We start from the raw sequence: 12,933 nt of genomic DNA on the forward strand, positions 1-12,933 counted from the left end.
AATTCTAGTTCCAAACCGCTGAAGCAACTGCAAGGTAACTCTCTTTATAACCAACAAATGTTTATGAGTGCCTGCCTTAGGGCAACATTACTGGTACAGATACATGAGTAATAAGATAAATATAAGGGAGAAACACATATACAAGCAGTCAGCTAAGGGATGAAAAAGAATTAACTATAAGGTGCTATTTATCCAGATAATTGGGAGATGATTGTATTTCAATTCTTAAAAAACTGTGAAAAGAGCACCGTATACAATTCTTTATCATTAAAAATGTACTTTCAATTTCTGTCCAGGTACTATTCATAACATGGGTCTAAACTGCAAGTTAATTAACGATATTATGCCGTTAGAATGGCAAGGAATGTTCAAATGTACTGATTTTTACTCACACAGATTATGATTTTTAGTAGTAGCATCTTCTGATTTGAATGACAGCAATATGGCTATTATAAAAGGGAAACCTAGGATAAAATCTTAATTGAATCCTATCAGTATATAATGACACTAAGTAATCTTTGTTCTTAAAGAAAACATTAGCATCTTTAGTATTATTCAACCTCCCAAAGTAATTAGTTCGTAAGAAATTAAAGGAAAACTCATAAACTTTTATCCAAAAATTATATACATTTTTTTTCACGCTAGACAAGTAAAAAGATGACTTCTGATAATGTGAAAAAAAAATTTTTTTTTTTTTTTAAAGATTTTATTTTATTTGACAGAGAGATAGAGAGCACAAGTAAGCAGAGAGGCAGGCAGAGAGGGAGAAGCAGGCTCTCTGCTGAGCAGGGAGCCTGATGCGGGGCTTGATCCCAGGACCCCAGGATCATGACCTGAGCCAAAGGCAGCCGCTTAACCGACTGAGCCACCCAGGCGCCCCTAACATGAAAAATTTTTAAAAAGCTAGACATCAGACACTGTTGTACTGTATCTTAAATACCTTATGGTCATGAAGAGGGAAATTACTTTAATGCAGTCAAGTTTTTGTTTTATAATTGGGAGCAGCCAGGATATGAGGGCTATCTGCTTGTGACATATATCACCCCAGTAACCGCCAGCGTTGATTCAGATGACCTGCCTGGCTAGGCAGGTGTCCCCCTCCTCCCTGACTGTTCCGTGTGCAGCCCTCTGCAAGCTGTGCGCTCAGTTCAAGAGGATGAACTTCCCCGATAAAGGATGACTGCTATTTGGCCAATGGTATACCACTAGCTATACTCCCCTGCTCTATCTTCCAAACGAACTCTCAAATTGGGGCAGCCGGCCTCCAAGATGGCTCCAAAGCTCTTATTATTCATGATCTTATGCAGTGCCCTCCCCCGTTACTCTGTGTGACACTCCTGAGGCGAAATCATAAAAGATAATGTGGCATCTGCCTTACTCTCCCTTGGATTACCTGACTTGGGGGAAACCAATTGCTACACTGTGAGGATATTTAAGAGCCTATGGAGAGGCCCACACGGCAGGAACTGAGGTCTTGTACTAAAAGCCATGTGAGTAGCCACACTGGAAGTATATCCTCTAGCTCAGCCCAGTGAAGCCTCAGTTAACTGTAACCCCTGCTGACATCCTGACTACAACTTCATGAGAAACTGAGCCAGAACCACTCAGCTAGGCTGCTCAGGAATTCCTGACCCACAAAAGCTATGAGAAAATAAACATGTTATTTTATGCTACTAAGCTTCAGGTATTTTGTTATGCAGCAAGAAGTTAACTATATATAAATTAAACTATAAAATTCTTATTGTGAACAGATGTATTTCTTACCAATGTCATCATCAGTTTTGTCTGCAGGTTCTTTCTCGAGACATTCTCGAACAAGATCTCGCCCCTGTAGTGGATCTGTTCGATCAATCTCTTCATCTTCCTCTTCTTCATCTTCAGAATCAACGGGTCCTTCTGGAAGACGTGTTAAATCTACATCTCCTACCTCACTTTCCGTAGCCTACAGAAAGAAATCTTGATTATGTTATAAAAATTGTATGTCACAGCCTGAATTAATCAAAACTACTTCTCCCTAACACTATAAAGAATCAGGCAATACTGTGTTATATCAAAAGCAGAAAATACTTATTTATAAAAGGCTTCTCTCTGCCCAAAAAGACAGGCTCATGGTGATATCCAGATGATAAATCTGAGCCAGTAAGTTTATAAAATGGTCAAGAGATGTAAACACCTGGATTAATACCTGTTTTCCAAATAACGTGTATTCCTTAGAAGTATAACAGTTCCTAAAACATAAAGTGCAGGAAAGAGACAGTTTACCAACAATCATTTTATGAGTATCTATTAGTCTCTGCTGGGTGTTGCAAATAAGATAGTCTTTCACCAAAAGATTTAGAATCCAGTAAGGTAGGCAACCATGATTGTATTAGAAAGAAGAGCTGAGATTATCGCAACCAATGTTTAAAATAAGCTTACACTTCAACCTCAACTTTGGAAATATATTGGTCTCAGATATTTATAAAGAAACTAGCAGATTTCTTGGTAACTGTAAATTTAAATATCAATCATAGTCAATTTAAAAGTCATCATAGAAAATAATGAAATAATAAATAATTGGGACATACTGAAGCAAGCTACAAGGTGCCAGAGGACTAGACAGACAAGACAGGGGCACAAACCTGCAAACAACCAGGTTCCTTAAGGCCAAAACTGCCTCTACTTTCTTGCTACAGAACTTTAGAGTTTAAGTGGAATCACTTCTGAATATATATCCTTGGAACCACAAACTTGCTAGCAGGTTATTATTACTTTTTAAAAAAGTTTTAATTTAAATGTATACATGCTAAAATGACTTTCAAAAACCTCATTTATTTACACACACGGATTTTAATCCAAGAAACTAGTGTTAAAAACACTTAATTTTTCAGAATATAAAAAGCTCACCCCAAAGAAGCCTTCTTCCACTTTATCAAAATTTAAGGATAATCTACTTTATAAATTTGGGTTCTTAAACCACTGTCTTCATCACGATTTCAGGTTTTCATCCCATGACCCAGACTATTTCGACATAGTCTCCAAACCTTTTAGATTATATCTGGTAAAAAGATGGTTCACAGCAAAAATAAGCAAGATTCAACTCAGTTATGTGGACAACAGGCAAGGCTTACTGTCATCTGTGTGAGAAGTGAAGACGAGGAAAATCCTTTAGGGAAAAGGGAAATCATGGGTAGGAATTGTGAGAAGGGTACGAAAGGAACTGTTTTAGAGATCTTTTAAGGACACCTGCAAAGGAAAGAATGTAATCTATCCTTACAAATGTCTTCTTTAACTGTACTTTTGTCAAAGTACAATAAAAAGGATGAATAATATCACATTAAACTATTAAAATGTTAAAAGTATTTAAGAAAGATAAGGTGGCAAAATAAGAATTAAAAATAGTAAAGAAAGAGCAGTCAAAAACATGCTAGGAAATTAAAAAGGATTTTGTAATTTAAAAATAAGTAAATAAAATGAGCTATGTAGAATCCAAGGTCTAATTTCTTGACTGAGCAAAGCCAAGTCAGGTCTTTTAAAGTGAAGGAAGATATGATGACCATCAGGACTAGAAGTCATCGCATGGTATTTCTGAGGATGCAGTTTATTGGCAGAGTTTAATTCTCTAATAACTAGATGAGAATTTTTTTAAAAATGTAGTATTCACAATGTCCAGCATACAATAAAAACTTACTAGATAGATGAAGGAGGGAAATGTGATACATAACCAGGAGAAAAATCAATCAGTATAAAGAGACCCAGGAATGACAGACAGGAATGACAGAAACATAAGCAGAGTGAAAATGGGAAATCTAAGTACAGAAATGTAAACTGTAAGAGTAAACCTGAAGAAGGGCAATAAAAACTACCCCAAACTGAAGCAAGGAAATAAGGCCATAAAGAAATTTAAGAAGAGTCTGAGAGACTAATAAGATAACATCAACGGTTGTTACCAAAAAAATGTAGATCAATAGATATGTCACATTTGTAAAGACAGGGTACAGAGAAGATCAGCCCTGGTCTTTCAACTACTTTATCCTAGCACGTGGATTACAGGAGACCCTCAAGAAGATTATAATAAATTAAGTTCGGGGTCGGGGCGGGGGGAGGTATTTTTGGTGAAACAGCTAATAAGGCAAGTTCATTAAACTTGTGTTTTTCCTTTCCTGCAGTATAATGTATGTCTGTGTTTATGTGTAAATATAATTTGGTGAGGCAGACAGTCTGAGATGATTTTTCTGATCACTTTGCCTTCCCCAAATGAACCACCAGAGGATATCCTTTTCCTGTTTGCATCTAGATAAAGAATGAGAGGAACTACAGGTTGGAATGAAAAGTCATACAAACTTACAAAAATCACATTTTCAAGTGTAGAGCCAATATTAAGCCTAATATTAACCTTAAACTTTCAGTGCTTCTCTTTTTTGCATTCCCATTTTGAGTACTTCATTCAGCCTTTTACATGTACCACTTAGGCTTTATGTTTCCTCTTTATCTCTTCTGCCAGAGCAAGAACGCTGTAAAATTAATCCTTCACAGTAATGCTATCCAGAATAGCCCATTCCATATTCTCTACAACAGGTCAGGCAGTTCAAGTAAAGCCTCCTTTGCCCTGGATATAATCAAGCTTTAATTACTAGGAACAATATTGGTTTCTACTTAAATGTAACTCAACTGAAAAAAAAATTCTAGGTTACTTCCTAAGTGCCAACACTGTGCTATCTCAGCATGGAATACACAAGAAACATCCTGCCTGCACAAATTTTCCACTCATGATCCACAGAAAAACTGCTGTCGGTTTCCAAGACATGAGAGACGATATGAAAATGTCATCAAGGTGAAACTGCAGATAGAAGAGCATAACTAAAACACAGGGCTAGGACGAAGCAAACATGTTCAGGGAATAAAACATGTATTTTGTCATGGACCAGAATCCAGAATGTTCAAGTGGGGTAAGTGGAACAGAAAGCCAGATTTGCAGATTGTGGTTAGAAGTGGAAGGCTTAGAATGTGACTACAAATAAATGAAGAGTATAAGTTAGATAACGGTGAAGCTCTGAAACTTAAAATATATGAGTCAAGTCACACGATTCTCATAATTTATCTCACGTGGGAGTTTAAAAAATGGGAGTAGGAGCACCTGGGTGGCTCAGTCCTTAAGCGACTGACTCTTGATTTCGACTCAGGTCATCATCTCAGGGTCGTGAAATCCAGCCCCAAGTTAAAATGGGAGTAGTCAAAGATAAATGAAATTTTTGACTAGCACACAGATACTTTTGACAGAAATATGAAAGTACAAGTATGGCATATTAAAGCATGGTATGGCAAAGCTAGCTGAGATGTCAAATGAACATCCTAGTGGAAATGTGGCACCGGTTTTAGAGAGACTGACAGTAGAGCTATGAATTAAGGACTCATGCTGCCATAGAGATAGTAACTGAAGCACTGGGATTTTTAGCACCATGTTTTACTTCCCACACAGAAACTAAAAAAGATGGATGGGGGATGAATGTATGCCTCAGGTTTCTAAAAAACAAGTTAATGAAAAGACAAATGCTTTATTTCACAATATTCCAGCTCTTGCTGGTATTCAGTCTGTTTACAGACTGAAATAAATAGAAAAAGCAGTCAGAAAGAAGCACTCCTTATTTATCTCATGTACTCTTTGAGGATACATAAAATATTTGATCCAAGAACAATCTAACATCTTAATGCATAAATTTAGCTAAATTTTAAGCTAATCTGATCAGAAACATATTCATACCAAAAGATTACTTGCATTTTACCCAGACTGTGGTAAATGCTTTTTTTTTTGAAGTTTCCTTGAGAGCCAAGGACTTTTATTTTTAAACATGAACACTCTCAAGAAGGAAATGCATAGGAGCACAGCCACACATTTGGCCATATAAAATGGTGTCAACAATTTTCTTGTTAAGAACTGCTGTTCGACTCTCTTCTCTCTTCCCCTCAAACCACCAAATTAAAAATAATTTCATTATTTCACAGGGCTTTACTTATACTGTTAGAAGCCATGGCTGGATTAGGTGTTCGCTTTTAAAATCTATGCAGTACCAAAATTTGGATGATCAAACTACCTCAACTGTCACTGGCCAAGGTATATACACACAGGCCAATGTCCACCTGTAACTAACGGGTGTATTCATAGCTTGAGTAAGTACTCCAAAGGAGGCCAGAGGTCAAGAGAAAGACCAAGGTCCAGTATTGCTATTCCTCTTCCCTTTGTTTTAGTCTGAGGATCTGACTGGATAGACACACACAATTTGGTTGGTGTTATTTACCTTATCTATTTTTTTTTTTTTAAGATTTTTCATTTATTTATTTGAGAGAGAGAGAGAGTACAAGCAGGGGGCGTTGCAGAAGGAGAGGGAGAAGCCAGCTCTCCACTGAGCAGGGAGCCTGACGCAGGGCTCCATCCCAGGACCCTGAGAACATGACCTGAGCCCAAGGCAGACGCTTAACCGACTGAGCCATGCAGGCACCCCTTTATCTGTGTTTTAATTGTAAGTCTAGATACTCTGCATTTGGGGGGATATATTTTATCAATTTATTTTTATTCTGTTCTTATTCCTTAATCTAGTAATTTTAACTTTAATCTTTTCCCACAATTTTATTCAACTTTATTTTTAACAGTACACTCTATTTACATCCTCCTTAAAATATGTTAAATATAGAAATACTACTGTGCACTGAGAAAAAAATAAGGAAAGCTTAGGTAACGTAATAAAAACTACCCACAAACCTACCACTAATTGAAAACATTATTATGATTTGGTCCCCTTTAATTCACGTTTACATTCCTTGTATACATGTATAAAATATATGTAATTATGTATGTAAGTGTATTTATTTAAGATACTGGTTTCTTCTGTTTCTAACTCTGTTCCTTTTTAACATAAACTGTTTCTATCCATTGGCTATTCACCTAAACTTAACGGAAGCCCAGGTTTGAGGATTTTTACCTTCTTTGGCCACTCTTAAGATTTATCTTACCTTTTTGCATATTTGACTTTAATATTATAATTATCTCCTTTAAATTTCTGAATTCCTGTTTTGGTTCTGGATTTAATTATTTAGTCCTCCTAAATTAATTAAAACCTTTTATTTTATTGATTACTTTTTAAGTTTAATTGCACCATGTTTTAAAGTATATGCCTCCCAAAATACCCCCTAAAAAAAAAAAAAACCCAAATTGCATGCCTCAATTTATGCGACCTTCTGGAAAATGCAAAACTGTAAAGGCAGAAAACAGATTAGAGGTTGCCAGGGCCTGAGGATCAGAAGATACTGACTACAAGGGGGCACAGAGTACTTTCTGAGGCGATGGAAACGTTCTGTCTTCATGGAGGCTATACTACTGAGGGTGAATTTATTCTATGTATATTATACTTCAGTGAACATCAAACATATAAACACAAACACAACTAATGATGTAGGAAAAAGAATGAATATGACTTGGTACTGGAAGTTATGCTCAAGGGAGAAGAGCCAATGATAACTTTCAGGTTTCTGGGATATGACATGTAGCCTTCTTCACTTTGTAATGGAGGCAGTCCTGTAACATGCAGGACAGCTGGCAAGCTTACTTGTCCACAGTTTAGCCAATGTTAAAATGACACTTTTAAAAGGTAGAATGAGCTGTACAAAGTGCTAGTGAGGAAAGAAAACATACAGAAGGTTGGAGCAGGGCAGTTACATACAAGGCCATAATTCTACAGCAGAAGACCTCCAACTACCAGTAGGCGTGCTCCAGCCTCAGCCTCAGGTGGACAAACCAGTAGGTAGACATCCTGTAGATCTTACATGAGTGCAAGGCTTCAGAAGCTCCTCCAGGATCTTGCCAAAGATACAGGACCCTGCCGTGTACAGCCCATCTTCTAGTGCAGAGTAAAGCACTGGCCTTTCCAAGTGACCCTGATCTCAATCTGTGCACTAACCTTTTGTCCTTTCTCTTACAACCATCTCAGGCTGTTCCTTGCTCCAAAAAGGTGGTAACATCTGGTTTAGAAATGGATATACTAGCAAGATGAGGTACCTAGAGCTTAACACCACCACATCTCTGCTGTATGATTTCTCGGAACAAGGTCTAGACATTCCCACTTAGCCTATGAGAAATTTATAGCCATATCCCTGAACTTCATTAATCCAGGATCAATCTTCTCTAGGAAAAACAAAGAATCCAGAGGAGCTACAGCTCTACTTTGACTTTTAGGTGCGCAAAAACCCTTTTTCTTCCACATGACAATTCCTTTGGGGAGGGGTCGAATACTTGGAATGCAACACTCGGAGAGGCTCTGCACTTTTAAAAGTCACTGCACTTTTTAAGTGTATTTTTAAAAAATTACTTGTTCTGTCTCCTACAAAATGGTAAGGAGGAAGAATTCCTTGTTCTGTCTACTATAAAATGCTAAACGGGGAGATGTAGATGGCCGCAGCAATGACCTTTGTGGAGAAAAGCTATGCATAATCGAAAAATGGAGGTTTTTTTCCATTTTGTCTTTGCCTACAAACTTTCCTTGAGAGAAATGCTGATTCTCCTAAAATATCTGAAAACTCAGTAGACCCACAGTCTAAAATGTTTTCCTCGAGCAACAGTAACTCCATTTCAAAAGATGAGTAATATATAGTAGCCACTCGCCATATGTGACTACTGGTCACTGGAACTGTGGCTGGTCTGAACAGAGATGTACAGTAAGGTTATACTGAATTCTGGCTTTGGGAGACTCCCACATCTCCATACTGTGCATGCACCCTCACACCCCTCTGCCTGGCACCTTGGGGCCAGGGCCACAGCCTGGGCTGGCAGACCCTCGCCATTCCATCTCGTGCCCTGCTTGGTCTGTTGCAGAGTCGCCAAAGCTGGCAGTAGGAAGGCTGCAGTCCAAGTAGCTCTGGAAAGTCGGTTGTGGACTCAGGTCATTGGGCAATCCCACCACCTCAAGGATCGGCTCAAAACCAAGCTCCGAAGAGGATCTCAGCTCCTCCATGGCACTGATCCACGATTCAGTCTGCCCAGTCACCATGGAACCACCAGCCACAACAAACCCAAGAGAACCCCTCAACATTCCACCTGGAACTCCACTAGCAACTGGCAGCCTAGGAAGGTAGGTAGGCTTTCTGCATGTTGGAGCAAGCCTTTCTCTCCCTAATAAATAAAATCTTTAAAAAAAAAATCAGCTAGTAAATTAACTGTGATATTAATTTTTACAGGTACATGTTTGCTTTAAATTTATATTAAAATAATTTTTTATACTGTCTTTGGAAGCCAGAATTTTTAAAATTTAACTCATGATTTTAAACTGTGATTATGTGCTCAAATGATAATATTTGGATATATTATGCTAAATAAAATACATTATTCGAATTAATTTCACCGGTTTCCTTTTACTTATAAAATTTAATAGACCCCTTACAATAAAAAGCAACTCTATAACTATCTAGAATTTAAATAAAAACTTAATTTTCTTCAAGACTACTTATAGAACACTTAGTCTATTATTATAAAAATCAACCTTTTTGTAAGTTTAAGTTGTTTCACGAACTGTTTTTTTTTTTTTTTTTTCCAAGAACTGTTTTTTAACACAGCAAGCATTATATATAATGAATTCCCCTGGATTAAACTCATTAAAAAGAACACTATATTCATACACTCCTGAACCATATTTAATCACTCTCAAAAGATCACTTACGTTTGCAAATTTAAACAATAAATAAAGTGTATTTTCCCAAAGACATTCTGCCTGAATTTTATACCCTTAAATTAAAAGATACATGACCACCTAAAGCACAAGCATGGGTAATCTGGCAGACTAACAAAGCCACAGGCACAGCACACAAACTCCTAAGATATTACCTGATAGATATCAGATAAACTGCTGCTCCCAGAGTCACTGGCGATGCTACAACCAGACTGACTAGAAGACACATGAGTCACCTGTGGATGAGGGTTGTCTGTGATGTGCATCTTGGTAAGATCGGCCGGAAGCTGAAGAAGAAAAATAATTTAAGATATTCTAAACATCAAACATTACCTTTATAAGCGTTGTTGAGGAAGGTATAGAATTACTGAACCACTATATTGTACACCTGAAACATAACACTGTATATGAACTACACCGGAATTAAAATACTTAAAAATTTTTTTAAATAAAAAAATAAGTTCTTGACATATAACTTCTGTAACAAATATTTGTTTTATGTACATTACTGTGCAACCTCATTTCTAACCTAAATTTTCCACTTTTTAAGAAAAATCTTAGGAAATAAGAACCAAATTAGTACTCTGACACTGTTAGTCAAGCCTAGAGTGGAATCCCACTGTGTAAATTTCAGAAGACATTACCATCGGTAATGGTATTTCAGAGGAAACACATGGTCCCTCTTTTTCTCCAAATAAACTAACAGCTATTGCTACCTTCAAGTGTTCAGAATGCATTACTTACACACACACACACACACACACATACACACAACACAAAATGGTCATTGATATGAAAAAAAGAAGAGCAATATCTTGTGTTAAAGTACAGCATCTGGTAGCAAGACTTAGGAAAAAAAACAGTTGATTGCATTCCACATTTCAAAAATTTTGTAGACCTCTTTTCACATAACATTGTAGTAGTTTGTAAACCACTAAAAAATTTGTTAGTAATTATGATGATTTAATTGATGTCTATGCTAGGTGCAGGGATAAAGAGACATCAGAAGGAAACGACAGTATCACATCATCTTTAGTATGGTCACACTTTCATAGGGATGCAGGTTGCATAATATCTTTCGTACCAAAAACAAACCAGAACAACAGTAACAAAAAACCTCACAAAATCAATGCTCTAAGAATTAAAGTAAGAAACAAACGACTGTGCTCCAGAGTAGTGAGAGAAAGTTTTAAATAGGAGGCACGGTGATATATTTTCCAAATAATTTCTCTACAACCTGCAATGCAGGAACATTAAGAGAAATGTATTTACTTTTTAAAACAGAGGTTCTCATTGCTTTAGTGCAGGAAAATGTTAGAGAAAGATGCACATAGTAGTAAAAACTAAATAAACCCTAAAGGAAAAATGGGCAAGTCTGAATTCTATTATCTTAAGAGTAGTCACTATAATTATAAAAACTACACACAGAGGGACGCCTGGGTGGTTCAGTCGGGTAAGTGTCTGACTCACGATTTCAGCTCAGGTCATGATCTCAGCGTCATGAGAATTAGCCCTTCGTCAGGCTCCATGCTCAGCAGGGAGTCTGCTTAAGATTCTCTCTCCCTCTGCCTCTCCCTCTCTAAAAACAAACAAACAAACTACACACAGAAATGACATTACACAATCCTCTGCCAGTGGTAACTCAGATAAATTCTATAACTAAGATAAACAAAAAAGCTGGAATACACACACATAATCTGGCCTGTGAGGTTTTGCTGATTCTTAAAGAGGGAGATGAAGAGACTCAGAAGCACTTCAATAGTCACTGGTTAAGGAGACAAAAGTTATATTCCAAGGCCTAGCATGAAAAGGCCATCCTTTGGACTGGGAGTCTGGAAAGAACATTTTACTCTAGGAATGAATATGATCCAAAAGTAAATTGATATCCATCTTAGAATCACCTAAATCCCTGATATTGTATTAAGGTTATACAGGGTTACCAGTGCTTCCAGTAGTCGACTACTGGAGTCACTGGTAACCCTGTATAACTTTAATACAAACAGGAATCTTTACCATAGGGAAAAAAAATCATACTAGGTCTCAAATTATTTAAAATATTTTGCATATACAACACCCATTGCTCAAATAAAACCAGGCACATGAGAAGACTAGATAGCACTGATGAAAACTAAGAATAAACTTTAAAAAACAATAAAGAACTTTCAAGTGACAGAATAATCAGATTGTAAAATGACTGTTTTTAATATATATAGCAAGGGCAGGCAAACATTCTCTTTAAAGGACCAAAGAACATATATTTGACACTTGTGCAGGCAACATACAATCTCTGTGGATACTTTTGACTTTTTTTTTTAATAACCCTTTAAATATGTAAAAATCATTCTTAGCTCACAGGTCATACAGCTCACTGGCCATGTTTTCCAATATAGCAATACATGATACAGACAACTGAATCTTGAAAAACACAGGTTTGAACTGTATGGCTCCACTTATGCATGGGTTCAGTAACATGCGGATTCTTTTTCAATACACTCCACTAAATATATTTTCCTTAGATTTTTTCATAACGTTCTCTTTTCTCTAGCTTTATTGTAATACATATATGAAATATATCTTTTTTTATATTTTACAAAATATGTCTTAATTGACTATGTTATTGGTAAGGCTTCCATTCAACAGTAGGCTATTAGTAATTAAGTTTTTGTGGACTCAGAAGTTACACATGGATTTCTGACTGCTCAGGGGGTCAGTGGCCCTAACCCCTGTGTTGTTCAAGGGTCAACTCTACAGAGGAAAAGACTAAGAATTGTAGCAAAGAATAATTAACAAAAAATAAAATTAAAATTCTCGAAAAGTAAAGTTAAGGAAATTAAAAAGTCAAACATGGACTCAATATGATTTGACAGAGCTAAGAAGAAAATTAGTAAAGACTGGCCTAGATTGGCCTGAAAAAATATCCAGAACGAAGCATCAAAGTAAAAAGGAGTGAAACTGGGAGAGAAGGGACCAGAACCACAGGGGATACAGTGAGAAGGTAACATTTGAATAATCAGAGTCATAGGAAAAAAAGACCAAGGCATAGAAGATAATGGCTGAGCATTTTTCCAAACTGACAAAAAATACAAAGTCACAAATCAAGCAGCTTTAAGAATGACCAACAAGATAAATAACAAAACCATATCTATGTAAACTAGGGTGAAACTAGTAGGGAAGAAAAAAAGACAAAGAGAAGTCTTAAAAGCAGTCAGGGAAAAAAAGAGATTACTTAGACAAGAGCAAA

General features: G+C 36.7%; 1 protein-coding gene across 12 annotated transcripts in view; it reads right to left on the reverse strand.

The window, feature by feature from the left end:
• The window catches only part of RAPGEF6 (Rap guanine nucleotide exchange factor 6), a 209,555-nt gene that overhangs the window by 99,782 nt on the left and 96,840 nt on the right, over positions 1 to 12,933 (reverse strand). For all 12 annotated transcript variants that reach the window (XM_028103455.2, XM_028103454.2, XM_088023257.1 and 9 more), the window contains 2 exons: positions 9,848 to 9,979; positions 1,765 to 1,942 (listed from right to left, as the gene is read on the reverse strand). In XM_028103455.2, coding sequence (XP_027959256.1) covers positions 1,765 to 1,942; positions 9,848 to 9,979 — 310 coding nt within the window. The remainder of the gene's footprint in view (positions 1 to 1,764; positions 1,943 to 9,847; positions 9,980 to 12,933) is intronic.

The sequence above is a fragment of the Eumetopias jubatus genome, unplaced genomic scaffold, assembly GCF_037043125.1.
Source record: "Eumetopias jubatus isolate StellerSeaLion01/CBP00866 unplaced genomic scaffold, mEumJub1_p1.0 scaffold_5, whole genome shotgun sequence".
Lineage (NCBI taxonomy): Eukaryota > Metazoa > Chordata > Mammalia > Carnivora > Otariidae > Eumetopias > Eumetopias jubatus.